This window comes from Canis lupus, chromosome 1, assembly GCF_048164855.1.
Source record: "Canis lupus baileyi chromosome 1, mCanLup2.hap1, whole genome shotgun sequence".
Lineage (NCBI taxonomy): Eukaryota > Metazoa > Chordata > Mammalia > Carnivora > Canidae > Canis > Canis lupus.
The window spans coordinates 95,826,979-95,854,231 of NC_132838.1; the positions used below are offsets into that span (position 1 = coordinate 95,826,979).

At 44.5% G+C, this 27,253-nt stretch overlaps 1 protein-coding gene and 2 long non-coding RNA genes across 8 annotated transcripts; 2 read left to right on the plus strand and 1 right to left on the minus strand.

Annotated features, from left to right (window-relative positions):
• Window positions 1–5,995: 5,995 nt before the first annotated feature.
• LOC140641262 (uncharacterized) lies at window positions 5,996–12,840 on the minus strand. Of its 6 annotated transcripts, XR_012037815.1 has the most exons (4): window positions 11,140–11,538; window positions 10,586–10,716; window positions 7,941–8,139; window positions 5,996–7,407 (listed from the first exon to the last, which is right to left on the minus strand). It is a non-coding gene; the product is annotated as an uncharacterized lncRNA (long non-coding RNA). The 6 variants fall into 6 exon arrangements; XR_012037818.1 differs by lacking the exons at window positions 10,586–10,716; window positions 11,140–11,538 and adding an exon at window positions 12,248–12,840; XR_012037820.1 differs by lacking the exons at window positions 10,586–10,716; window positions 11,140–11,538 and adding an exon at window positions 11,545–11,599.
• LOC140641254 (uncharacterized) lies at window positions 11,616–18,227 on the plus strand. The gene is made up of 2 exons (XR_012037803.1): window positions 11,616–11,717; window positions 17,787–18,227. It is a non-coding gene; the product is annotated as an uncharacterized lncRNA (long non-coding RNA).
• Window positions 18,228–20,942: 2,715 nt separating this feature from the next.
• Window positions 20,943–27,039, plus strand: SPATA31E1 (SPATA31 subfamily E member 1). The gene is made up of 4 exons (XM_072840803.1): window positions 20,943–21,266; window positions 22,020–22,089; window positions 22,614–22,674; window positions 22,936–27,039. Exons 1-4 carry the CDS (start codon window positions 21,081–21,083, stop codon window positions 26,978–26,980), a joined length of 4,362 nt encoding a protein of 1,453 aa, XP_072696904.1. The 5' UTR covers window positions 20,943–21,080; the 3' UTR covers window positions 26,981–27,039.
• Window positions 27,040–27,253: the final 214 nt, after the last annotated feature.

Below are 27,253 nucleotides of genomic sequence, written 5' to 3' on the forward strand. Positions count from 1 at the left end.
CTTTTTGTTGCCTGATTGCTGAGGCTAGGACTTCCAGTACTATGTTGAATAGCAGCAGTGGTGAGAGTGGACATCCCTGTCATGTTCCTGATCTTAAGGGAAAGGCTCTCACTTTTTCTCCTTTGAGAAGGATATTTGCTGCGGGCTTTTTGTAGATGGCTTTTAAGATGCTGAGGAATGTTCCCCCTACCCCTACACTCTGAAGAGTTTTGATCAGAAATGGATGCTATATTTTGTCAAATGCTTTCTCTGCATCTATTGAGAGGATCATATGGTTCTTGTTTTTTCTCTTGTTGATATCCTCTATCACGTGGATTGTTTTACAAGTGTTGAACCAGCCTTGCATCCCGGGGATAAATCTCACTCTGTCATGATGAATAATCTTCTTAATGTACTGTTGGATCCTATTGGCTAGTATCTTGTTGAGAATTTTTGCACCTGTGTTCATCAGGGATATTGGTCTATAATTCTCCTTTTTGGTGGAGTCTTTGTCTGGTTTTGGAATTAAGGTGATGCTGGCCTCATAAAACGAGTTTGGAAGTACTCCATCCTTTTCTATCTTTTAGAACAGCTTTAGTAGAATAAGTATTCTTTCTTCTTTAAACGTTTGATAGAATTCCCCTGGGAAGCCATCTGGCCCTGGACTCTTGTGTCTTGGGAGGTTTTTGATGACTGCTTGAATTTCCTCCCTGGTTATTGGCCTGTTCAGGTTTTCTATTTCTTCTGGTTCCAGTTTTGGTAATTAGTGGTTTTCCAGAAACTCATCCATTTCTCCTAGATTGCCTAATTTGTTGGCATATAGCTGCTCATAATATGTTTTTAAAATCTTTTGTATTTCCTTGGTATTGGTTGTGATCTCTCCTCTTTAATTCATGATTTTATTAATTTGATTTTTTTCTTTTTAATAAGGCTGGCTAATGGCTTATCTATCTTATTAATTCTTTCAAAGAACCAACTCCTGGTTTTGTTGATCTGTTCCACAGTTCTTCTGCTCTCTATTTCATTGAGTTCTGCTCAAATCTTTATTAATTCTCTTCTTCTGCTGGGTGTAGGTTTTATTTGCTGTTCTTTCTCCAGTTCCTTTAGGTGCAAGGTTAGCTTTTGTATTTGAGTTCTTTCCAGTTTTTTGAGGGATGCTTGTATTGCAATGTATTTCCCTCTCAGGGCTGCTTTTGCTGTACCCCAAAGATTTTGAACTGTTGTATCTTCATTCTCATTAGTTTCCATGAATCTTTTTAATCTTCTCTAATTTACAATGGTTGACCCTTTCATCTTTTAGCAAGATGGTCTTTAACCTCCATGTGTTTGAATTCCTTCCAAATTTCTTCTTGTGATTGAGTTCTAGTTTCAAAGCATTATGATCTGAAAATATGCAGGGGACAATCCCACTCTTTTGGTATCGGTTGAGACATGATTTGTCTCAATCATGTGGTCTATTCTGGAGAAAGTTCCATGTGCACTTGAGAAGAATGTGTATTCAGTTGTATTTGGATGTAGAGTTCTGTAAATATCTGTGAAATCCATCTGGTCCGGTGTATCATTTAAAGCTCTTGTTTCTTTGGAGATGTTGTGCTTAGAAGATCTGTCATTTACAGAAAGTACCATGTTAAAGATTCTAGTTTTAGTGTATTATTAAGCAAGTATGTCTTAACTTTGGTTATTAATTGATTGATATACTTGGCAGCTCCCACATTAGAGGAGTCAATCCCATTTACAATTGCACCCAAAAGCATAAGATACTGAAGAATAAACCTAACCAAAGAAGTAAAGGATCTATACTCTAAAAACTACAGAACACTTCTGAAAGAAATTGAGGAAGACACAAAGAGATGGAAAGATATTCCATGCTCATGGATTGGAAGAATATTGTGAAAATGTCAATGCTACCCAGGGCAATTTACACATTTAATGCAATCCCTAGCAAAATACCATGGACTTTCTTCAGGGAGTTGTAACAAATCATCTTAGGATTTATATGGAATCAGAAAAGACCCTGAATAGCCAGGGGAATATTAAAAAAGAAAACCAGACTGGAGGCATCACAATGCCAGATTTCAGGTTGTGCTACAAAGCTGTGGTCATCAAGACAGTGTGGTACTGGCACAAAAACAGACACATAGATCAATGGAACAGAATAGAGAAGCCAGAAATGGGCCCTCGACTCTATGGTCAACTAATATTCAACAAAGCAGGAAAGACTATCCACTGGAAAAAGGACAGTCTCTTCAATAAATGGTGCTGGGAAAATTGGACAGCCACATGCAGAAGAATGAAACTAAACCATTCTCTTACACCATACACAAAGATAAACTCAAAATGGATGAAAGATCTAAATGTGAGACAAGAATCCATCAAAATTCCAGAGGAGAGCACAGGCAACACCCTTTTTGAACTTGGCCACAGCAACTTCTTGCAAGATACATCTATGAAGGCAAGGGAAACAAAAGCAAAACTGAATTATTGGGACTTCATCAAGATTTAAATCTTCTGCACAGCAAAAGAAACAGTCAACAAAACTAAAAGACAACCTACAGAATGGGAGAAGATATTTGCAAATGACATATCAGATAAAGGGCTAGTATCCAAGATCCATAAAGAACTTACTAAACTCAACAGCAAAGAAACAAACAATCCAATCATGAAGTGGGCAAAAGACATGAACAGAAATTTCAGAGGAAGACATAGACATGGCCAACAAGCACATGAGAATATGCTCCGCATCCCTTGCCATCAGGGAAATACAAATAAAAACCACAAGGAGATACCAGCTCACACCAGTGAGAATGAGGAAAATTAACAAGGCAGGAAACAACAAATGTTGGAGAGGATATGGAGGAAGGGAAACTCTCTTGCCCTGTTGGTGGGAATGTGAACTGATGCAGCCACTCTGGAAAACTGTGTGGAGGTTCCTCAAAGAGTTAAAAATAGATCTGCCCTACAACCCAGCAATTGCACTGCTGGGGATTTACCCCAAAGATTCAGATGCAGTGAAACGCCGGGACACCTGCACCCTGATGTTTATAGCAGCAATGGCCACAATAGCCAAACTGTGGAAGGAGCCTCGGTGTCCATCGAAAGATGAATGGATAAAGAAGATGTGGTTTATGTATACAATGGAATATTACTCAGCCATTAGAAATAACAAATGCCCACCATTTGCTTCGACATGGATGGGACTGGGGGGTATTATGCTGAGTGAAATAAGTCAATCATAGAAGAACAAACATTATATGGTCTCATTCATTTGGGGAATATAAAAAATAGTGACAGGGAATAAAGGGGAAAGGAGAAAAAATGAGTGGGAAATATCAGAGAGGGTGACAAAACATGAGAGACTCCTAATTCTGGGAAACAAACAAGGGGTGGTGGAAAGGGAGGTGGGTGGGGGGATGGGGTGACTGGGTGATGGGCACTGAGGGGGACACTTGACAGAATGAGCCCTGGGTGTTATACTAAATTTTGGCAAATCGAACTCCAATAAAAAATACATACATACATACATACATACATAAATAAATAAGAAAAAGAAGAGATACATTAAATAAAAAATACAATACAATACAATACAATACAGTACAATAAAAAGAAACTCCACAAACAGGGGACACCTGGGTGGCTTAGCAGTTGAGCATCTGCCTTTGGCTCAGGTCGTGATCCCAGCGTCCTGAGATCGAGTCCAGGATTGGGCTCTCTCTCTGTATCTCTCATGAGTAAATAAATAAACAAAATCTTGAAAAAAAAAAAAGAAAGAAAGAAACCCACAGACCCAATGATATCCATATCCAGGATATGGATAAACAACATGCAACCTAGCCACACAAGGACTGTTATTCGGCCATCAAAAGCAATGCAGCACCGCTATGGTGAGGATGAACCTCACATCGGTCATGATCAGCACAGAAAGGCAGATGCAAAAGGTAAAAGGTCACGCAGGATGCACTTCCACTTACATGAAATTTTACAAACAGGTGAATCCTTAGAGACAGAAAGAAGGTTCTTGGTTGCCAAGTCAGTGGCGGTGGTGGGTGGGAGGAGTGGAGAAAAGTGAGCAACTTTCTAGGGGTTTGGGATCTCCTTTGAGGGCAGTAAAAAGGTCTTGGATCTACACAAAGGTAACAGTTGCCTAGAATGGGGACTGAACGAAACTCCAGTAAATTGTAGACTTTAAAATAGTAAATGATATGTTACCTGAGCTTTACTTCAATAAAAATATAATCTTCACAGTTATCACGGAGAGGAGCAGATAACTCCTCTCTGAAGGGACATAACCTTGTCATAAATCCCTAAATAATTAGTCTCAGCCCTGGAAACTGGGGGAAGCACATCTCTCAGAGTGATCATTTAGAGCAGAAGAACCAGAATGTATCTCACAAGTTTTTATACTCCATGCTTTAACCAGGAAGCAAATAATGGATTTTAATTATGTTTTAGACTATGCATTATTATGTTAATAATTAATAACACTTAATGCTTTTTTGTGGGCTAGATATATGTGGTTATTATGCATAATACATTAAATATATTTATATATTACAGAATTATAAAATTATGATCATATATATTTATATAATTATGTTATACATATTATTACATATATAATGTAAAATTATAATTATATAATTAATTATATATGTTTATAACATATATAATAATTATGTAATTTATACAATAACTAATATGTAATTATATACATTATACATTATGCATAACATGTATTATAATTATGTAATTATGCATCATTATATTTGTGTGTGTGTATATATATATATAGAGACACACACACACACAAACATATAGGTTAAGGAATGAGGCCCGAAGTGAAGTTTGATTATCTTCTCTTGAAGACTTAGAGTAGTTTCACAAAGGGTCTCTCTCTTTGAACAATGGATAGCCAATGAGACGTATCAAGAAGAGGATGGACAAATTAGATCAACATTTTGAAAAGACTACTCTGGCTGCATGTGGAGAATAGATGGCAGCGGTCAAACATGGGTGCAGGTGGGTCATGAGAAGTCTTCCACGGAGTTCAAAGACCACAGACAACTTGGATTTGGCTAACGTCACAGGAGAAAGACTTTCATGGCTGAATTTGAACTGCCCTTAGGAGAAGACCAAAATGACTGGATCTTGAGAGACATGATGTCAGGGATGACATCGGGATTCTGGCTGGCCTGACCACCGATCAGACAGTAATGCCAGCCGTGAGATCCTGGTTCATTTCCAAATGTGCTGGGATTGGGGTGTGTTTGATGATTCCTAACGTGGCTGACAGGTAATCGATACATGCAAGTGGAGGCTGGGTCTGTAACAATTGCTCTGCTCATAGGTGTCAAGCAAAGCGAGAGCCACGGAAGAGATGGATTATTGGATTCTAAAGTGAAACCGGCATCCATTTCTAGTTAATAATTTTAAGCATAGGTGAATTGAAAGTTTGACACCAATATTTGAGTTACAGGAGGATAAATATTAACATTTAGACCAAACTCAAAGTTGTATTTGAATATCACCCAACCTATTCAGGTCTTTTGGCATATTCTTTTTTTTTTTTTTTAAGATTGTATTTATTTATTCCTAAGAAACACACAGAGAGAGGTAGACACATAGGCAGAGGGAGAAGCCAGGTCGCCCACAGGGAGCCTGATGTGAGACTTGATCCCAAGACCCTGGGATCACGACGTGAGCCGAAAGCAGGTACTCAATCACTGAGCCACCCAGGTGCCCCAAGCCTTTTGGCATATTCTAATTAGTGATGTATAACAAGTACCAATCTCACTGGCAAATGGCCTAGGCTTTTCTGAACCAGGCTGAATCTGTAGATCAATTCCCCCTTTTTTTTAGTGAACTTTTTATTGTATAATAGTTTTAGATTTCCAAAAACCTTGTGAAGAGAGTACAGAGCATTCCCATATACTCCACATCCAGTCACCTCATTATTAACATCCTACATTAGTGTGATACATTTGTCACAATCAGTGATCCAATATTGCTACATTACTATTAATTAAAATTGATAGACTTTATTTAGATTTCCTCATGTTTCCTTGTAAAGTCCCTTTTCTGTCTCAGTACTCCATTTAGGATACCACATTACACTTAGTCATTAGGTCTCCTCTACATTGTGATAGTTTCTCAGACTTGCTTTGATTTTGATGATATTAACATTTTTTAAGGAGTACTGGTCAGGTATTTTGTAGTCTGTCAGTTGGGATTTATCTGATGTAGATCATTTCCTGTGTTAAGTCTCATTAAAAAGTAACTTTACAGAAAGCCAACTCTTAGTCCCAAAGTTAGACCCTGTAGAAGGAAATCCCACAATGCCTTGCTTTCCAACTCCTTAGGGCTCGTGAACTTTCAGAGAGCATTCTTCTTCCTCTGCGCACATCAAAAAACACATAAAGGTGTAAATTAATTTCCTAGACATTTGTCAAACTGTCAAATTTTATGTGCACACTTCATACTGTAAATTTGATAAGCAGCAGTAATTAGGTTCCGACTTGCAGTATACATCCAGTCAGGCATTCTCAGATGCGTTAATCGTGTCGGCACTGACCATGTGGTATTATATTTGTTCCTTTCTTTGTCAATCTCCTGTAAGGGACAGTGACCTCTTTGATAAAAAGAGTTTGTTTGTTCGTTCACATTTTTGTCTCCCACACCCAACACAGTGGAGGAGATCATATGAAAATAGGTGGACACGTGAATGAATGTGCGAGATACTGTAGACTCAAATGTGATTGACAGATGAGCAGAGAAGAGCGAACACAGCAGACCTGCCTGCTGCCCTTAGACGTGCTCTTAGCAGGTGGATTCCCATCTGCGGTCCGGGAACTTGGATTTGGCCAGAGCTCCTGCTATTGTGCTGAGGGTAGCGGCTCACGCTGCCTAAACTGTTGGGACAGACAATGTGGTTACGCTGAGCACCTGCTTTCCTTCTGGGAGTCTGGAATCTCAGTACGGGGTGGGCAGAAGGTGCCGACAGGACCAACCTCTGATAAAAATCTTGGACGCATAGACTCAAACTAGCTTCCATGGTTGGTAACAGGACACATGTTACAACTCATAACTCCCTGCTGGAGGAATCAAGTTATGCCATGGGAGTCCAATGAGGGAGGACTCTTGGAACTTTCCTCCAGACTTTTTCCCTTTACTGGTTTAGCTTTGTAGACTTTAGATAACAGCTGTGAGTCAAACTATATGCTCTATATGCTGAGTCCCAGGAGTCCTGGTAAATCGTCGAACATTGAGAGGGGGCCCTCTGGAAATCCCTGATACTGGGTCCAGCATGTACATGTGTGTATGTGCCAGCAGGGGAGCCTCACTCTCCCCTATGATTCTGGCCTTATCGGGACTTCCAGTCACTGCAGCTCAATTCCACAACCATTTGTTGACCAGCAGCATCCACAGGACCTATGCATAAAAGAAAACTGAAAGTGAGGGACAAAGTTGAGTTAGACAAACATGTCAGCTCTTAGAAAATGCATGATTTAGTTCACATAAACCAGTAACCATAAAACAAGTCAGATCATGGAAAGCTAGAAGGGAGGAGAGACAAAAGGGCCTGGGAGGAGAGATGAATGTCACTCACCCAAGGACAGGGGTGACATTCCAACTGTATAATGAAATGACAACAGACTTGCAAAGCAGGTGCAGTCCAAACCCAGCCCAAATGAGATGTATTCCCACCCCAGATTGGTTTGGGATAATCTATGTGGCTACATGTTGATTTGTTCATTTTCTTTCACATGGTTTCAGGGGAAGAGGGAGTCAATTTTCACGGCATGAGCATGACATGCCAGAGGCTGAACCTGTTGTTAAGTGGGCACCCTGGCCCCAGAGTCTCAGCTCATTCATCCTGCAGACACGTCTTAGGGACCGTCTGATCTCAGAGGAATCATGGGAGTATGAGATGATGCATTGCAACTGAAGAAGAATTCCAGTACTTTCATGACTCTGCTTGGGTTCTCTGAATCCAAAAATCGCTTCTCTGGGTCAGGACTTGTGATCCGGGCTGAGGACTCCCTCCAGGGGAGCCATTCAGGACCTCAGGCCGAGGAGGCAGGAACACAGGCAGCAGACATGAGCCCAGAGGTCACATCCGGAATCTGACCAGGACCACCAGGGTATGAAATACGGTGAAACCTAATCAAACATAATGACAAACATAATGATATTATGAACTGGAATTCACCAACCTGTGGAAGGTCGGCACCTCCTCATCTTTGTAGTATAGTGTGAATCACTAGGCTGGAATTACCAGCAGAGCTTGGAGAAGTCCTGATACCCAGCTCACCCCAGACCAATGAGGCTGACTCTCTGCCAGGAAAATGAGTTTTAAAACTTCACAGGAGCTTCCCGTGTGTACCAAGCTGGCATGGAAGTTGCCACATCCTAAAAGAGGGCTGAGTATAAAAGGATTTCGACACTCTATAGCAAAGTCACACCAGAAGAAACAAAAGCTATCATCTTCTGGCATGGTTTAGGGGAAAGGCTGTCCTCAGGCCAGAGCCCAGGAGACCAGCAGCCATCCTGCCATATTTTCCCATGTCATAGCTTCATGGGCATTAAGACCACTGCTGTACAGCATTATATTACTTGGCAAAACCCAGAATCTTGTCCTGTAAGGGAGTGAATTACAACACCAACAGAATTTGTCTTGCACAGTGTCTGCTATGGAAGGAAAATCCTGAGAATTGATGTGGGGACAGTTGGGAAGATATTCATGAATCTGGAACCACCTGAACTCCCAAATTCTGATAAGTCTGCTCTGCCCATAGATGGATCTGCTCCACCCTCATCTGGGAAGATTGATCCTGCTTTATCCCTAAAAAGCTATAATGGCCTCCCTGAAGTAGGGAGTTAACTTGCAAGACATTGCTGATTCTTTTCAAGGCTCAACCCCATCACTCCTCTTCGCTTCCCAATCTACAACTACACTGAATTACCAGCAGACCCCAGAAGGTACAAAGTATGACCTCTGAGCAGGGGCAATGAGCTTCTGGAAGGATATGTGATTTCTCCAGTACATGCACACATTAAAAAAAAGAAGGTGTGTAGAAATGAATATTAAGAGCATGGGTTGAAGGTAGAAGGAATATGAAACAGATCAGAACAGACTTGTCAATACAGACCCGGTAAGCAGAGAGTCTGCATCTAATGTTGCAGCTTTGGGTTGGAACAGGTCCTAACAGTTTGTTCAATTGGTTGATTGGCTGAAACATAACCCAAAAAGTGGCTGACACTAAATAAAGTCATTTATTTCTCACAGTTCTGGAGTCTACAAGTCTGAGATCAGGATGCCAGTGTGGTCAGTGTGGTCAGCTTCTGGCAAGGGCTGGCTTCTGGGTTGCACATTGTCAATTTCTCCTTTGACAGAAGGAGGAAGGGACGTCTCTGGAATTTCTTCCCTAAAGGCCCTAATTCCATTCATGAGGGCTCCCCAAGGACCTCCTCCCAAGACAATCACACTGGCGATTGGAATTTCAGCATATAGACTTTAGAGGACATCAGATTCAGTCTGTTGCAGAGGCTGGGAAAGTGAGAGTGTACTTGTCATTGGAGGTATCCTAACCCACCCTGAGAGGAACCAGAGACATACCTTTCACCAGGACTATGAGAAAAAAATTATTAGCAAATGGAGCCCCAAATCCTTGAAGTGTTCTGTATTGCTCTTTGCTGTAGGCCAGATCCTAGGTGGGAATTGTAGTTATAATTGGAAAACCTAAATGCAAAAGAATCAATTGGATTCAAGGTGGCATGGGCCAAGTGGCAGCACTCTATAGCTAAAGCAGTGATGGCCATAGTAGGCAGCAAAGTCAACTCAGCAATCAGAACAGAGACACAGAGACCCATGGCATTGGCCGCTTGGCCATTGCCTTCCTAGAAATGAAAGAAATGCGAAGTCTGATACTTGATCTGTATGAGCAGAAGAATCCTAGGTCAAGTGAACAAATCTTAACCTGAATCATAAAAACAGAGGCATGGCTTCTCTGTCAATTCCCAGACTCAACCCAGTTTACAGATCCAATACCCCTTGAACAGATGGAAAGCCAGGAGGGGTGACTCTGCTACACTGCGAAAACTTTACTGTTAATCCTTCACCCAGATTTCCCTATGGGGTTACTATGCATTGCAAAAAAGAAAATAATCAGATTTTTCAGAGACTATGGACACTGGCTCTGAATTCTCATTAATTTCAGGAGATTCAAAACATTCCTGTCGTCCACCAATCAGAGTAGAAGCTTATGGAAATCAGAGAGTCAATGGAATTTATCTCAGGCTGATCTTAGAGTTGGTCCAGTGGATCTCTGAATTTATTTTGTGGTTATTTTCCCAAGTCTGGAATGCATAACTGGAAAGACATTCTCAGCAACTGCCGGAATCCCTGCATTGATTCCATGGCCTATTGAGTAAGTACTATTATGGTGAGAAAGCCAAGTGAAAGCTACTAGAACTGCTTGTACTGTAGGAAAGTAGAAAACCATAAGTACTGGTATGTTCCTGGAGGGATTGCAGAGATTAGCACCACCATCAAGGACTTGAGGGGTGCAGAGGTGGTGACAGCCAATCCCTCCCCTCTTCAGTTCACCTATTAAATCTGTGCAGAAAACAGATGGATCCCGGAATAATGACTATGGATTCTCATAAGTTTAATCAGATGGTGACTCTGTGCTCCTGCAGCAGATGTAGTTTCATTGCTTGGAAAAATCAACACATCCCCTGCAATCGAATATACAACTATTGACCTGAAAAATGCTTTCTCCTCCAACCTGTTAGTAAAAACCACGAGTAGTTTCCTTTCAGCTGGCCAGGCCAACAATACACCTCCCCTGTCCTACCTCAGAGGCACATCAACTCTCCAACTCTATGTTATAATTTACTTCACAGGGATTTTGACAGCCTTTCCCTTCCACATAAGCTGTCACACTGGCCCATTACACTGATGATGTTATGCTGATTGGACATCGTGAGCAAGAAGTAGCAACTACTGTAGACTTACTGGTAAGACATTAGTGTGTCAGAGGGTGGGAAATGGATCAGACGAATTTCAGAAGCCTTTTACCTCAGTGAAATTTCTAGGGCCTGGTGGTGTGGGGCACAATAAGATGTCCCTTCTAACTTGGAAAACTTGTTGTATCTGACCTGTCCTACAACCATGAAAGAGATGTGATGCCTGGTGATCCTCTTTGACTTTTGGAGGCAAAGTAGTCCTCATTTAGATGTGTTACTCCAGTCCATTTACTGAACGACCCAAAAAGCTACTAGTTTTCAGTAAGACCCAGAACAACAGAAGGCTCTGCAACAGGTTCAGGCTGCTGTACTAGCTGCTCTGCCACTCAGTCCACATGATCCAGTAGTTCCAATGGTGCTTGAAGTGGCAGTGGTAGATAGGGTTGCCATTTGGAACTTTGGCAAGTTCTTATAGGCGATTTTCAATAGAGGACCTTAGGATTTGGGGACAAAGCCCTGCCATCCTCTTTGGATAATTACTCTTCTTTTGAGAAATAGCTTATAATCTGTTAGAAGAGCTTAGTAGAGATACTTAACCTTGGGCCACCCAGTTACCATGTGACCTCAACTTGACCCCCATTGTGACACCCACCCATCAAGTGAGTGGATGTCACTCGACCCATGATGTCACAAAGTGAACATTTAAAACAGCATTCCATCATCCAATGGGACTGACATATACATGGTTGGGCCCAGGCAGACCTGGGTGGGTAAGTTACACAAAGATGTTGCCCAAATGTTCATGGTCCCTACTCCTGGCACTCTGCCTCCTCTTCCATTATGCATCTATGGCCTCCTCATAGAGAGTTACTTATAATCAGTTGACAGAAGAAGAGAAGAGTTGTACCTGGATCATAGGTAGTTCTGGCATATATGTAGGTATGAGCTACAAGTAGACAGCTGCAATTTTATATCAATTCAGGGGCTGCAGCCAATGGTTTGGCTGGATGGTCAAAGACTTGAGCATGACTGGAAAATTGGTGATGGAAAATTGGGGAAAAGGTCTATGGATGGACTTCTCTGAGTGGCTACAAAATGTGAATATATTTATATCTCATGTCAATGCTCAGCAAAGGGTGACAGCACAAAAGCTTTTAATAGAGTCCATAGGATGACTTGTTCCGTGGCTACTATTTCCTTTTTCTCCAACCGCCCTCGTCATTGTTCAAAGGGCTCATGAACAAAGTGGCCACAGTGGAAGAGATTACGTATGGGCTCAGCAACACTTATTTCCACTTACCAGGTCCAATGAGGCTATGAACCACTGCTGCATGCCCAATCTGATGGTGGCAGAGTCCAATATGGCACCATTCCCCAGGGTGATCAGCCAACTACCTGGTGGCAGGTTGATTACACTGGACCATGTTACGTTCATCATGGAAGAGGAAATGTTTGTTTTGTTCTTCCTGTAATCGGCACTTGCTCTAGATATGTATTTGCCTTCCCTGCAAATTGTGCTTCTGCTAAGTCTACTGTCCTTGGTCTTATGGAATGCCTAACCCATTGGCATGGTATCCTATACTGCATTGCTCCTGAGCAAGGAATGTATTTCATATACGAGGAAGTGCAACAATGGGTCCTTGATGGTGGAATTCATGGTCTTACCATGTTTTCCACCATCCTGAAGCAACTGGCTTGCTAGAACAGTGAAATGACTTTTTGAAGACTCAGTTACAGTGCTGGCTGGATGGCAATAACTTGCAGCAAACTAGTCCCAGGGCAAGGTTCTCCTGGACTGGGTATGCTCTAAATAATGCATCAATATATGATGCTGTTTCTCCCACAGTCAGGATTCATGGGTCAAGAAAGATAGAGCTAGAAATGAGAGTGGCATCTGTATTACTCTAGTGATGTCACTAGGAAATCTTTGCTTCTTGTTTCTGTGACCTCATGATCTGTGGATCTTGAGGCTGTAGCTCAAATAGAATGCTACCGCTAGGAGACATGACCATGATTCCATTAAACAGTTAAGACTGCTTCTTGGCCACCTTGGGCTCCTCAGGCCTTTGAAAAAAACACAAAAGGATGAGACTTAAGATGTTTAATGATCCTGACTACACAGAAAAATGAGACTGTTAATCCACCGTGGAGGAAAAGAAGGGTATGTGTGCAGTACTGGAGATTCCAGAGGCATCTTTCAGTACCACTAAGCACTGTAATTAAAGTCAGTGAAAAACTACACCAATCCAATCCAGTCAGGACTATTAATTGTCCAGACAATGGACAGGAATAAAGGATTGGGTCACCACCAGATAAAAAACTATGACTGGCTGAGGTGCTTGCTGACAGCAAACATAATACAAAATGAGCAGCAGTAGTAGTTCTAAGACCAGTCTTGACCTTGTGACCAGTTACAGACATAAGAACTCTAATTCTTTTTTTTTTTCAAGATTTTATTTATTTAAAGAGAGAGTGCATGCAGGGGGAGGGGCAGAGAAGAAGGAGAGAGAGAATCTCAAGCAGACCCCCCTACTGAGCATGAAGCCCAACCAGGGGCTCGATCTCACAACCCTGAGATCGAGACCTGGGCCAAAACCAAGAGTCGGATGCTTAACCGACAGAGCCACCCAGGTATTCCGGGACTCTAATTCTTATGAGTATTTCTTCCTTATTTTGTTATGAATATTTCTGTGTGAGTCTATCTGTATCTTTGTTTTCTTCCTTCTTTCAGTCCCTTATCAGAGAACATAGATATATGGATTTTACACCATCCTATTGAAGTTATAGGGAGAAGAGGGGACATCTCCAAGGACTTTGTATCCTCCACTAAAGAATGTATTAGTGCATTTTAAGTTGTACGTGGGATAATTGTATCACGTTAGACAGAAGTATAACCTTGTTAGTGTCTTTATTTGGAGATTAAGCATGACTCAAAGAGATGTATGGGTGCTAAATCAACAGGGGTTCATTGTGATGGTTACTTATATGTGACAACTTGTGTGGGCCAGAGTACCCAGATAGTTGACCAAATACCTCTCTGGATGTTGCTGTGAAAATATTTTTATATGTGATTTTCATTTAAATTAGTAAACTTTGAGAAAAGCAGATTGCTCTCTGTAATGTGGATGAGCCTCAACTAATCAGTTGAAGGCCTTAAGAGAAAAGACTAAGATCCTCCAGAGAGGAAGGGATTCTGCCTCCAGAGTTTAGACTCAAGCTGCCACATCAGGTCTTCCCTGCCACCAACCTGCAGAATTCAAACCTGCCAGCTTTCACAATGAGTTAATGTTTTAAAATAAATCTCTTTCTGTGTCCATCTCTGTCTCTATCTCTCTCTTTCTCTCTCAACACACACACACACACATACACACACACATCTTAGAACCCCAACACAGAAAGTACTTAACATTTATAATTAAGAAAAAAAAAAGAATGAATAAAGTATGGAAGGTGGGCATCATATTTATTCAAAATTATTGGCATGTGCCTTGGTTGTTAATTATAAAATCTCTAACAAAAGTCTCTAGTAAATTCACAATAATGCACCTTTAAAGAAAGTATAGAAAAGGACTAGGCTATAAACTAAAACCTAGGGGGAAAAAAAGCAAAGTGAAAATCCAGTAACTACATGAAAAAGTATGAAAAGTGATAATAAAGAATAAAATTAATCAAGTAAAAAACATATACTACTGCATCTAAGAAGGGATATGTAATCATACATCAACAAAATATGAGAATGTGATTTGCTTCTCCTGGAGGCGGTGGAACCAGGTTGTCAGTTTTCTCCAAACTCTGAGCAAGCCAGTCTGGATTTGATTCTCCTGCACAGAGCTACCAGCTAAAGAGCTCATCTGGTGGTTTTCTTTCCCTTGGGGAATTGTTGATAGACTATCCATCACACACTTAGCGTAAGCCAGAGCATAAAGAATAGCAGTGTCAACCAAAATGGTGATTATTAAGAATGACTCTCATCCCCAAGCTAGCATGGTATTATCTCACAGAGATGAGCCTGGTCAAGAAGCTCAGAAGCAAGGCAACTCACGCTGGAATTCCCACCAGGTACAGGGCACGTGGCTCTAGGTTCAGCTGTTCATGGGATGGATTGGGAGCTCTGATTACCACCCTTATCAGGGTAATGAGTGGGTCAGATTGAGCAGGGTGGAGATGCACAACGAAGAAATAAGTGTATATACTCATGGCTGGCTGACTCGTAAAAGAAACAATGATGGGGCACCTGGGTGGCTCAGTCGGTTAAGTGCCTGACTCTTGATTTCAGCTCAGGTCAGGATCTCAGGGTCATGAGATCGAGCCTGGAGTCAGGCTCTGAGCTAAGCAGGGAGTCTGTTGGAGATCCTCTCTCTCCCTCTGCCCCCACCTTGCTCGTGCTTTCTTGCTCTCTCTCACTCCTTCGAATAAATAAATCTTTAAGGAAAAAAAAAGAATGATAAGAAAGGCTGCACAATTAAGCAAAATGAAATGCCAGTGAGTCATCATGACATCTGAATTTTCAAAATGATAATGAAGAAAGTAGAGAACAACCCATCCTCCTATACATGCCAAAAAGGGGGGGGGGGGATCTGTCCCCTTTAAAAAGTGTTCCCTTGGAAAGTATTTTCAAGGACATCTTCTCTTACCCACTCATTGGATTTCTTCTGAATATTTATGGCACGGGTATATAATGAATGCCTTTACGTAGAGCATGAATATGAAAACGGGCAGGAGCAATCAACCCAGCATCAGAATGTGTTGCTGAGGCAATGTCTGGTGCTGCAGGATTTCTTGGCATCAGGGCTGGATGTCAATCTGGCTGTGACCATGATGGTGTCTGTGGGGTGTTGTCTACTTATGGACACAGCTAAGGGGACAAAATCACTGACTACAGCTGACCTTCCCTTGTCTGTTTAGGGAGATGGCCAGGGCTCAGAATGGTTAAGTAAATTGTACATTTTTATTAAAGCAATAATCCAAAAGAGCTTTCTTTGAAGAGTTTAAATATTATTTTGCATTTCTGATGTTATGTACCACTTGAAGGGATGGTCGGCTCTTAGCACCAGTGGGACACCTAGGAGTGGTCCATGGGTGTCTACTGTTGAATAAAGTTGCATGAACTTCTAGGAGTTTCAGAGAAGCACAGGGTTTGCTCAGAATAATTTTTTTAAGATTTTATTTATTTGAGAGAGAGAGAGTGAATGAGTGAGAGAGAGCAGGGAGGGGGGGCAGAGGGAGAAGGAGAAGCAGACTCCTGGCTGAGTGGGAAGCCCAACCAGGGGCTCGATCCCAGAACCCCAGGATCATGATCTGAGCTGAAGGCAGATGCTTCACCAACCGAGTCACCCAGGCACCCCTCAAAATAATTTTTTTTAATTTAAATAGGGTTAGGAATTAGTCTCAGTCCCTTTCTGGATCACATTGAGCCATTTTATTTTTTTAAGATTTTTAAAATTCATTTATTCATGAAAGACACACAGAGAGAGAGAAAGAGGCAGAGACATGGGCAGAAGGAGAAGTGGGACTCAATCCCAGGATCCGGGATCACAACCTGAGCCAAAGGCAAATGCTCACTGAGCCACCCAGGTGCCCCACACTGCCCATTTTTAAAAAGGGGTAGAGAGAATGTAGCAATAGCATTGATTTATCAATTTCTGCTTCAGACCTCTGAAAACTCATGCTCCACCTTCTATGTTCTCCAGAAAAGGACAAACATCATTATTATCATATAAAACATGACCACACAAAATTCACATACGTCCTCATACAATCAACTGCACAGGTAGAAACACATGTGGCCAACCAGTCAGCTTGGTGACTGTAGCTGGGATCACTGGAGCCAGCTGAGCTGTTCTGAGTCAAGTCTGCCCAGAGAGATGCATTTTAAAGGAAACTTGCTGAAATGGAGCATAAACATCATACTGGAAGCATCAGAGCCCAGGCCCCCAAAATACAAGTAAATATCTCACTGTCAAGGAAGATCCATGCATTGTTCCCTTTCTCTCAAAAGTCAGAATCAGAATCTTTAAGTTCTTTGATTTAATAGAACAGGTCTTATCAAACTTGATATTTAGTATGTTCCAATGTCTTAGTAAAACCTCCTTCAGGTCCACTTCAACTTCCTTGGGCTTCTGAGGATGCAAGAAGCCAATTAGTGCCATTTTCATAAAAATCTTCCAATATATATAGAGAGGGATGGTCACTTCTTTACTTTGTTGCTTAAAGACTAAAATAACCCAAATCGTTGACCTTTTGTCACATATCTTCTTTTGATCCTGAGAGTCATTTGATTGGCCTTCCTGGGACCCATTGATAGATTGTCTTTTCGTCTTGTTGAGGATTGCTTTTCTGGGCTCCATACTTTTTCAGTGTTCTAAAAACATACACACAAGCCTATTTTTAAAATTCAAGATCTCTTCTTGGAATATTCTGGAGTAGATGACAACCACTCACACCTCACCAGCATAAATGAGAGCACCTGTTATCCTGCTCTTTTTCCAGCATCATGTTTTAGTTTAGCGAATCTGAAGACTGAAAACACATTACCATATCCTCCAGAGTGTGCACTTTGCTCTGTCGATGGAGGTCTTAGGTAGTGAGGCAAAGCGGCAAATTGAAAGGATATAGATTATATGCGGCAAAAGCATCCTCTGTATTGTGAAAAGGACAATAAAAGATCCTGCAGGTCTCATTGAGCTGGCTTTATTCACAAAAATGTTTATGTTGGAACTTGAACTACTTTCTAACATGAGGTACTAACATGAGTATTAAGAAATTTAGTTTCTTGGACAGCATTTCACTGCAAGCCTGGGAGAAATGCAGAATTATCTGGATGTTCTTGTCTCTTTCAGGGAATATCCTATAATGTGGGCCCAGAGCTTGGGCAGGCCCTCAATTTACCCACGTGGATTTGAATAGATGACACACAGGGCACTAAAGAACTGAATGTTATAACCTGCGCTATTGAATGAGCACTCCCAGGTAAAGCATTTATCAAATCCTGGCGTTCATCACAGAAAAAGTAAGATGGTACACCAAGTGTTCCATCGGCACAGAACTTATGATGTATCAGATGAAGCGCCAAGGAAGAGGGAATCAGGGATGCAGTCCGTCTCCGTGAGCATCAGTGTTGTCATGAAGGACATCATGCCAGCTCCAAAAAGGCACAGCTCAATGTCTACCCAGCGTAAATATGTAGAAATGGTGTTTTTCTTCTAAAAAGATACGTATTATACATAAATATTAAGATCAGTATTTATAAATAAACAAGAAAAATGCTCTAAACATGAAAAGCATATCTAAATTTCTTCAAAGGCAGCTATATATCTCACATTTTTACTTTTCCCCATGTTTTATTTATGAGAAGTACTTTTCTGTGGGTCACCTGGCAAGCTCAGGGCTTGTTCGCCTCAGAGTCCCTGGCCTAAATTCAGATACGTTCGCACCTCCTCCTCTTTGCTTTAATAAAAGCTCACCACAAGCATGAGGTCTGGTCTGATCTGTTTTTTGTCAAGTCACGGTCACCTTGCTCCAAGAGCCTGGATGGTGTGCCAGCCAGATCCAGGTCCCGCTGCCTGGCATAATCAGAGCACAGCCAGGGTGACAGCCACAGCTCAATACCTTCATTTACTGCTGAAAATCTCTAGCCAAGAGGAAGCAAGTGCCATCCACTAAGAGTCACAGATCTGCGTTTTACTATTTCAGGTTTGGAAACTATCAGAAGGTGATCTTATTTGAATCCAGCTTATTGTAAACAGGGCAGTGGGGAAATGGGCAATGCACGGCTTCAACACTCAAAGTCATGCTGGGGTCTTCAAGGTGTTGAGAACAAAGACTGCTCTAGAGCACAAAGCATCCCTATAATCGTTTTTTCTGCTCCCTTCCTTATGAGGCTGTCGGGCATTTTATTTTTGCTATGTTCAGTTTTATTTCCAGTGGGGTTGTTTACATTACCATGAAGTGTCTTGACTTTTAAAAGTTATGTTAACATTTATAAATTATTATAGAAGATGTAAGGGATAATGAAAAGAAAACCCATAGACATCCCAACCTAAGAATTGCGGTATTGTCCACATCTTTGGAGGTGTCTGTACTTCCCTCCCCACCCCGTTCCTCAATCCTGTTCATCACTCTCAGTATTTTCTTTATAATTTTACTAAAGTAAATGCATTGCTAAATAACACGTTATTTTGTATCGTATAGTTGTGAAACTAGAACAAATGGAATCATCCTGCATAAATTTTCTGCAAGTCGCTTGTGTTTTATTTCTTCCTCAGTAGTGTGTCTACATAACTTGCTTTTACGATGTTTAGCTATAGTTCATGCACTTTGACTTGAGCATGATACTCTGGCATATTGCAGAGCACAGACTTCTCACTCGATTAGACTGGGTTGTTCCCCATTTTTTGCTTATGTAAAATGGGGGAGTTTCTCCAGCTCTAGCCTTGGAATCGCTCTGTCAAAGGCCCACTCTCTTCAGCCTGTACCAGGTCATGATAAAGCGTTTTCCAAAGCAATGGCCCTAACTCACAGCCCCACTATAGTCAGAATAGATGTGCACGAGCACATCGTCACACAGGCAGCTTTCAGCGATGCCAGCAAAACACTCCGTATCAAAGACATTCTCAGAACCTAAGCTGCTTTCTAGATACTAACGTGAATGTTGAGAAATTCAGGGTCTCGGGTAGTGTTTTGCTGCAAACCTGTGAGAAATGCAGAATCATTTGGATATTCTTATCTACTTAAGGGAGTGCTCTCAGAAAGAAAGGAGGAGGGAGACAAAATATTTGTAGAAATAATGGCTGAAAACTCACTGAATTTGATGGATTCAGTGTTTACCTACAATAAAATAAAAAGAAGCAGATCCGCTCTTAAATAAGTCACAAACAGTGATGTAAACAACACAGTGGAAAAACAAAGTGGAAATTTTGAAGCAAGACAAGAACTTCTCTTCATACTCCAGAGGACCACAGTTAGAATAACCACTGACTTCCCATCAGAACCAATGAGGGATGGCCTTGAAATGACAATAGTCAACAAGTTGAAAGAAAAAAAAATTGTTGAGGCACCTATGTGGCCCTGTCGGTTCAGTATCAGACTCTTGGTTTCAGCTCAGGTCGTGATCTCAGGGTCCTGGGATCGAGCCTCACGTCTGGCTCTCTGCTCAGAGAGGGGTCTGCTTCTCCCTCCCCCTCTGCTCTTCCCCCTCCACTTGTTCTCTCTCTAAGATAAATAAATGAATCTTTTTAAAAAATTGTCAACCCAAAATTCCATATCTAGTAAATCTGTCCTTCAAAAATGAAGGCAAAATGAAGATATTCAAGGTATACAAACTTACAAGAATTACTAAGGGAAACCTTGGAATTGAAAAATAAAACAGTAAAACAAAAGAAGAACTTGATTCTTAGATTTGAAAATGCCAGATTTGTTAAAGAATGTGTGTGAGTGTGTGTATGTGTGTCTACAGAGAATGTTCTAAGAGTGTTTCTGCCATTCACTCTCTACTGATCTCAGAAGCAAAAATGCTAGAAACTTACAAAAAAAAAGTACTTTGAGGATTTAACTATTTCAATCTGCTTTATACTTATTTAGCTTTGTAAATTTTGAGTAACTATTCATTTTCTAAGTCCCTCTAGCTGAAGATAGTGAGAATTGAAATAAAACATTTTAAAATGTTTCCAAAACTCACACAGCTAAGGGTGTGATGCAAGGCAAAAACATAATATGTGGGGACGTTGGAGATGCAGACAGATAGCACCCAAAGAGCAAAAGTTCCTGGGAATTAACCAAAATTCAGGGACGACTCCAGATTTTTAGAAGCTATGAAATTGATGGAGCCCAAGTAGAGATTTCAAGGGAAGCAGGTATTACTTGAGTTCCGGGAGGGACAAAGAGCAAATGGACAAAGGGGAGAGAAGAGGAGTGGCAGGCCAGGGAGTGTGGAGAGATGAAGCTGCAGAGCCAGGTGGCAGGGAGGGGCTGCAGTCCTACTACTTCTGTCCCCTCACTGCCCTCAGGAGCCCTTTGTGACCAGACCACAGCTCTGTGATGTGGGCCTGGGGCTCTTGTCCCCAAGTCCACTCCCAGGGTTTAGTGGCCTGCAGGCAGCCGTGCAACCTGGCACTAATGCATTTCAGAAAAAAGAGATGGAGAATTACCTCTTCCCTCAGAAATACATTATTGCTAGTTGGCTGAGCTCCGGTCCCACTTCATGGGCAATTAATATCATCTTCACCTTCCTGTGTGGACTAGGACTCTTCTTCCTGTTATTCTCCTACTTCCGGAATGATGCATCCTTACCACCACACGAGAAACACAGAAACAGCAGGAAGGTAAGGAACCCTTAGCCCAGACCCAGTAGAGCATGATCCCATCCACTTTTCTATTAGTATTTCTACTTTTCTGAATCACTGGAGAGACTCCTGAGGTAGGAAAGAGCAGCACATGCATTGCCAGGAAGAGAGCAGAACACCATCTGTCCAGGGACAGGCCAGACCAGGAAGAGGTTAGAGGGGCACGAGGATCTCTACCTGATGATCTCAGGCCAGGAGTGCAGGTGTGGTGGAGGGCCCCAGGACAACATCCTCAACACACACCACCAGTGGCCGAGGACGGGATGGCTGAGGGCTCCATCTGTAGCACAGATCAGGCCCCTGAGAACCCATTCACCAGCCACCTTCCTGGGGCAGGTGTCTCAGGTGAATGTTGCTCTGTCGGGGCTGATCAAGGGCAGCGCTGGGCTCAGGAGGCCCCAGGAAGCAGCTGGAGTGGGGCTCTGACCTCGGGGAGCAGGGTCTTACCTGAAGAAACGCAGATGCTGCAGGTCTGAGAATGTGTGTGTTTCTTGAGCAGAGGATCAGTGACAGAGGAATTTCTCACGTAGAAAATCCTTCTGTACATTCTTCAAAGAAGAAAAACTGAAAACGTATTTATCTACTTTGAAAATGAGTAAAAGAAAAAAACCCATGCCCCCTCCCCTCTTAGTTAAATGTAGGAAGTCACATTGTTCATGAGCACTGAGCATCTGCAGCTCGCTCCAGAGGGCAGGGAGGGGGTCCCAGTCTCCCCATGTTCTCTCATCTCAGCATCGAGTGGAGCCTCAGAGAAGGAGCAGCAGGAGCCAGAAGAAAGCCCAGACTCTGAAGACTCTGAAAGGTGAGCCTCTGCCCCCGAGCCCTGCACACCCCAGGTACACCATCCCTCCTGCTCCGAGGGCCCAGCCCCACCGTCTCCAGGATCCTGGGGCCCGAGTCTGTTCCTTGGGAAACAGAGCCCTGGTGGGGGCTTCTGGGAAGCAGAGCAGAACCCTGACGCTTCCTCGATTCTGGGCCAGAACGAAGCCCCAAGGGGCCAGACATGGTGTTGCCCAGCAGGGGCTGCAGGGCCTGGTCAACCTCTAGCTCCAACTGTGGACAAGTTGTCCAACTTTGCTCAGAGTCCTCTGTGAGGTGACCCAGTCCTGTCTCCCCCAACAAGGTCATGAATGGGGATGTACTCTGTATAGGACAAGGCGATCCCCATCATGAGCCTTGATGTCACTGTGTGGCATGTGGCCCTGGACACTGAAGTTTGGGACTCCCGAGTCTAAACCACAAAGGTCTCCCCTAAAGGGACACTGTACCCAGCCTCCTCCCTTGGGCCCCTGCCTTCACGTCTATGACCCAGTCTCCTGTTTCAAGCTTGCAGAGATTGCCTGCAAGAACTGGAGGAGGTTCGGGAACTGATTTCCCTTCTCCAAAGGTAAAGAATCTTTATCCCTTCTCTGCTGGGTCCTCCTCCCAGAGTCTATGGTGTGAGCCCAGCACTGCAGGGACACTAGGGCTGTCCTGGGGGTGGGGGAGAGGGCAAAGGGGAGCCATGGAGACAGAGTGTGGCTAAAGCCCTGGGGTGAGGAACTGCAGGAGCACTGTGAAGTGGGTGTGGGGGTGCGAAGGGCCGTGGGACCCACCCTCCTGGCCACGTCTGCTCCTGGCTGTAGCTGGTGCCCCCTGCCTCCTGCAGCCACCTGGGGAGGTTCCCTGACCAGGAGGCCTTTCATCAGCTCCTATATCAAGAAGCCCCTGAGGAGGTGTCCAAAGCAGCGTCTGCTGGAGCCCACCAGCCATGCAGCGAGCCTGGGGAAGATGCTGCTCCCATCTTGGTCCCATCACCTTCCCCCGCTCCTCTGACTGGATGCCCTCTACCTCTGGCCTCCACTCTGTCACCAAGCCCAACGACCTCCTCAATTTCTCTTCTTTCACACTTCTCCCTGAGTGCTTCTTGGCCACCAGAGCCTTTCCTTCCCCTGGATGGCTTTTCACACCAGTCACTTGCTCTTTCTCCTTCCCTGCCAAGTCTCCCTTCTTCAGAGGCCTGTACTCCCGCTCTGACAGACTCCTCTGCCCCAGCATGGCCAGACTCTACTCTGACTCTCCCTCTGTGTGACTCAATGGCACCCCCACTGGGCACCATCCCACAGAGTTCATCTCCACGCACTCCTTGGTTAGCTTCTCCTGTTCCAGTCATCTCAGGCCTAGGCTACTCAAGCTGTCCTATTTCAGCCCTGTCCTGCTGGCAGGCAACTGCCAAAGCCTGGAGCTTCTCCACTTCAACACACTTAGAGTCCCAGCAAGAGCCTCTGTCCCACCAGCCACCAGAGGTCTTGCTCTGGGGAGACTCCACCAACAGACAGGTAGAGGCTAATATCCCCTCTTTCATCAACCCCGATATCCAGAAGCTTCTGGAGATACTAATCACTAAGAGAATAGAACTGAAGATTTGGAAGAAGGAAGGATCAGATGACCACCTAAACTCTTTGGGGAGTAGGTGCAAGTCCCCAGGTGACAAGCAGGACACCCTGGGTTGCCAATCCTTCTGGAGCATGAGAGGCATACAAGAACGGCTGCTCAGTCCTGAAGAGCCTCCATATCACGGGACTTCGGGAGACAATCTACAGCAGAAATGCAGCCAGCTCTTCTGGGGTCTCCCCTTTCTGCACAGTGAGTCCCTGGTGGCCACTGTCAGCATGGCTGGTTCCCCACTGGAGCTCCCGTCTGTCATATTCAATGAACTCTCTCAGACCTTGCCCCTCCCAATGCAGGCCAACGTAGCTTCACATCTTTCACCAGCCCAGTCCTTACCTGACGCTATGGTCCAGCCCCAACCCTTGACCCCAATCTTGTCCCAGTCCCCGCCCCTGCCTCTGGCTCTGCCCCAGCCCCAGGCCCACTTCGCACCCTCTGTTCCAATCGAATTGCCTCCTTCTCCACCCAAGATGGGGATACCTTGCCCTGCATCCGAGAAGAATACACCATCTTTCATCTCAACTGCAATTCAAAACCTGGAATGTCACTTTTTAAAGAAGCAATTAGAAAGGGACAGGACATTACCTGCTGTGGTAAAAAGATCTCAGGAAGTCTTTAACCAAGTCTCTCCCAACTTTCTGCAAGATGACCAGGACCCTGAGGCCCATGAGTCCATCTCTGTTCTTCCCGAGGATTTGATCAGCCCTGAGCTCCGGGAGCAACTGGAGTGGCACCTTTGGAAGAGGTTCATGAGGCACCAGAGTGGCCTGCCCCACAAAATCCAGCTGTCTGTGAAGCTGATCCAACCTCAAGACGAGGCCCTGAAGGTGACACAGGCACACAGTCAGCGCAGACCCATGTGGCCCTCTGCATCCAGAGACCGAAGCTGCCAGGCTGTGCAGAAGACCGGGTCCAGGAACCCAGCAAGGACCATGCCAGGAAAAAAGCTGGGCAAGGATACAAGGTCTAGTGTGCGGAAGATTCAGAAAGATCTATGCAGGGGCTCATCAACTTCTCCGTGGAAGGAGCCAGGAAAAGGTTCTGAGGAGTCAGACCCAGATATGATGAAGCGCTCGACAAGCAGCCAGGACAAGAAGCATCCAGAAAAGATCCTGAGAACCCATTTGGGCAGGAAGTTGGGGCAGATCAGAGAGGGGCAGATCCCTGTGGATGTTCATCGCTCTAGGCTTGCTGTCAACCATGCCTCAGATCTTCCCGGCAAGCCAAGCATCCACAGGAAAACTGGAAAGCCAGCAACTTCCAAGGGTTGGAAACCCTGCATGACCACTTCCCACGATTTTTCCATCCTCAGCCCGTACACTCAACGGATGCTAGAAGCACATATTATAAGGTTCCGGGTAAAGCACAGATGGAGCCTACCCCTCAAGGTTCTCAAGCCCATAAATCTCTTTAAGTTGAAAAAAGGCTCAATCTTTCCCTGGTCCTCCACTCCCCACCCAGCCACCAGCATATCTAAGGCCTGCTCAAAAGCCAAGTTCTTGGGCAAACCTCCTCAGCCCCATCGAGGGGAGAAGGAAATAACAAAAGAAGCAGTTCCCCCCTCAGAGAACCCCCTCCCTGCCCCTCAGCCTACATGTGAGGAGATCCCACAGACCCTGGAAGGGATCTCACTTGGTGAGGGCCATGGGCCCCCAGAGGCCCCTGTGGCTGGACAGGAGGCCAGACCACCTTCTCAGACCCTCACATACAGCTTTGTGGGCAGAATCTGGCACAGTGAAACTGTCTTGGGGGCTTTTGAGTATAGCAGCTTGGAGTCAAGTCCAAGTCCAGCAACGGCCACCAGTGAGCCAAGGAGGGAGACGGGGGGTTGGACCTCACGAGACTCCTGCTGCAACGTAACAGTGCTAGAGCTCAACTTAGAGTCCCAGTCTTTGAGTGCCAAAGAGTCCAGGGAGGCAGCAGAGAGTGAGGAGGCCCCTGCTTGGGGTGACACCTTAGAACCCAGTGTGCTTCCTAATGACCAAACCATCCATGTGGATCTGAGAAGATCGGGGTCTTCTGGGGGCAGTAATGGCCCCTCAGCATCTGTAAAGTTGGTTGCCCAAGACCCAGAAGAGCCATGCCTTGATGAACAGCTTAGAGAGTCTGCAGTCCAGAGATTGGCAGAGTCAGAGAACCAGCCTCAAGCCCCCGTCTCCAATGTGCTTCTTGAAGACTGTGAAACTGGGGTGATTCTTCAAGATTGTGCCACCAACAGTCTTCTTCAAGAATGTCAGTCCAATATGTTCCTTGCTGCAGACATGTTGGCTTCTCAGGGATCTCTGTCTGACTTCCAGAGTTTGTCCAGTGAAGACGCATCAACTTCCCAGATGCTGCTTGGCCTCGTATCGAGTGGGCAGGACAGCCAGTGGCAGCCAGAGACCCTGGTCCTGCAGGCCCCCTCTAGGAGCCAGAGCAAGTTGTCTATCCCCGCTCAAGAGAGAGAGTACTACAGGAGGCCCAACGCAGGAGAGCATGAGGAAGAGGTAGAAGAACTAAAGGTCTTCCAAATCAGTGAGATGAACCATCGTTCCCTGGACAAGGCATCCCCAGAGCCCTCAAGAAGCAAGTTCTGTCCCGTCTTGCTGAAGAAGGAGGAGGTTCCTCCAGAAAGCCAATTCAGAAGAAAGGTGAGGCACTTTCTGCAGTGGATTTTTCCCGGTAAAGGCAAAGGACAGAAAGATCCTGGCCCAAAAGGCAAGCCTTCGCCAACATCTGCCCAGAACCGAGCATCAGGCAGGTCGGCTGTGGGCAGGGGGCCTGCTGAGGCTCAGGTGCTCGTGACAGCCGTGGGACAGATCCTGGAGGAGAAAATGGTGCCTCACCAGGGACTGCGGGCCCCGGAGTGCAACTGCTACAAAAGGGATCAGCAGGCTGCAGCAGGTCCCAACGTCTGCTACCACAGGGTTCTTTCCTACCAAGAGCAGAGGAGAGTGATGAGAGAGACGGCCTCCAATCAGCAAGCCATCCCCAAGGGCCACAGCTGTCCCAACAGGGCCGAGTGGATCCTAGGCAGGGACAACAGGTGGGCCTTCCCGTCCAGGGTGGCGGGGTGCCCAGGCAGAGCGTGCCAGCACAGGCCCATGGTACCAGGAGCCTCAGGCCACCCTCCCCACCCCCACTGCCCAAGGCACTGCCTCTTCCAAAGATACGTCTCGTCTGGCCAGTCAGTGTGTGCCTTTCATGCCTTTCCTGGTAGGACTGTGCATACAGTACAGAGAAAAACTTATTTTTCTCATGTTAGCACATCCTCCATGGGCTAATGGCTTCTTTGAACCACGATTTGTATTGCTTCCCAAAATATATGGTTTTTTTTTTCTCATGAGAGGTGCTGCCCTCTGTGTGGGCCCTGCTGGGGAAGAGAGGGATGGAGTCTGCTCTCCCCAGTGCCTGCTTTGGCTTCCAGAAGGGATGGGGCCCTGGAGGGGGTGAACCCACGGCCTGCTCCCCATGCCCCCTCATGCCCCTTCCGTTTCCATAGCACCGTCCTTATGACCACACACAAAAGAGGAACAAGGCCTGGAAGGCCCCCACCC

Coding starts and splice junctions, on each gene's coding strand:
- SPATA31E1 (XM_072840803.1), top strand. CDS start 21,081: ATGGAGAATTACCTCTTCCCTCAGAAATACATTATTGCTAGTTGGCTG. Junction 22,090..22,613: donor GACTCTGAAGACTCTGAAAG/GTGAGCCTCTGC, acceptor TCCTGTTTCAAG/CTTGCAGAGATTGCCTGCAA. Junction 22,675..22,935: donor CTGATTTCCCTTCTCCAAAG/GTAAAGAATCTT, acceptor TGCCTCCTGCAG/CCACCTGGGGAGGTTCCCTG.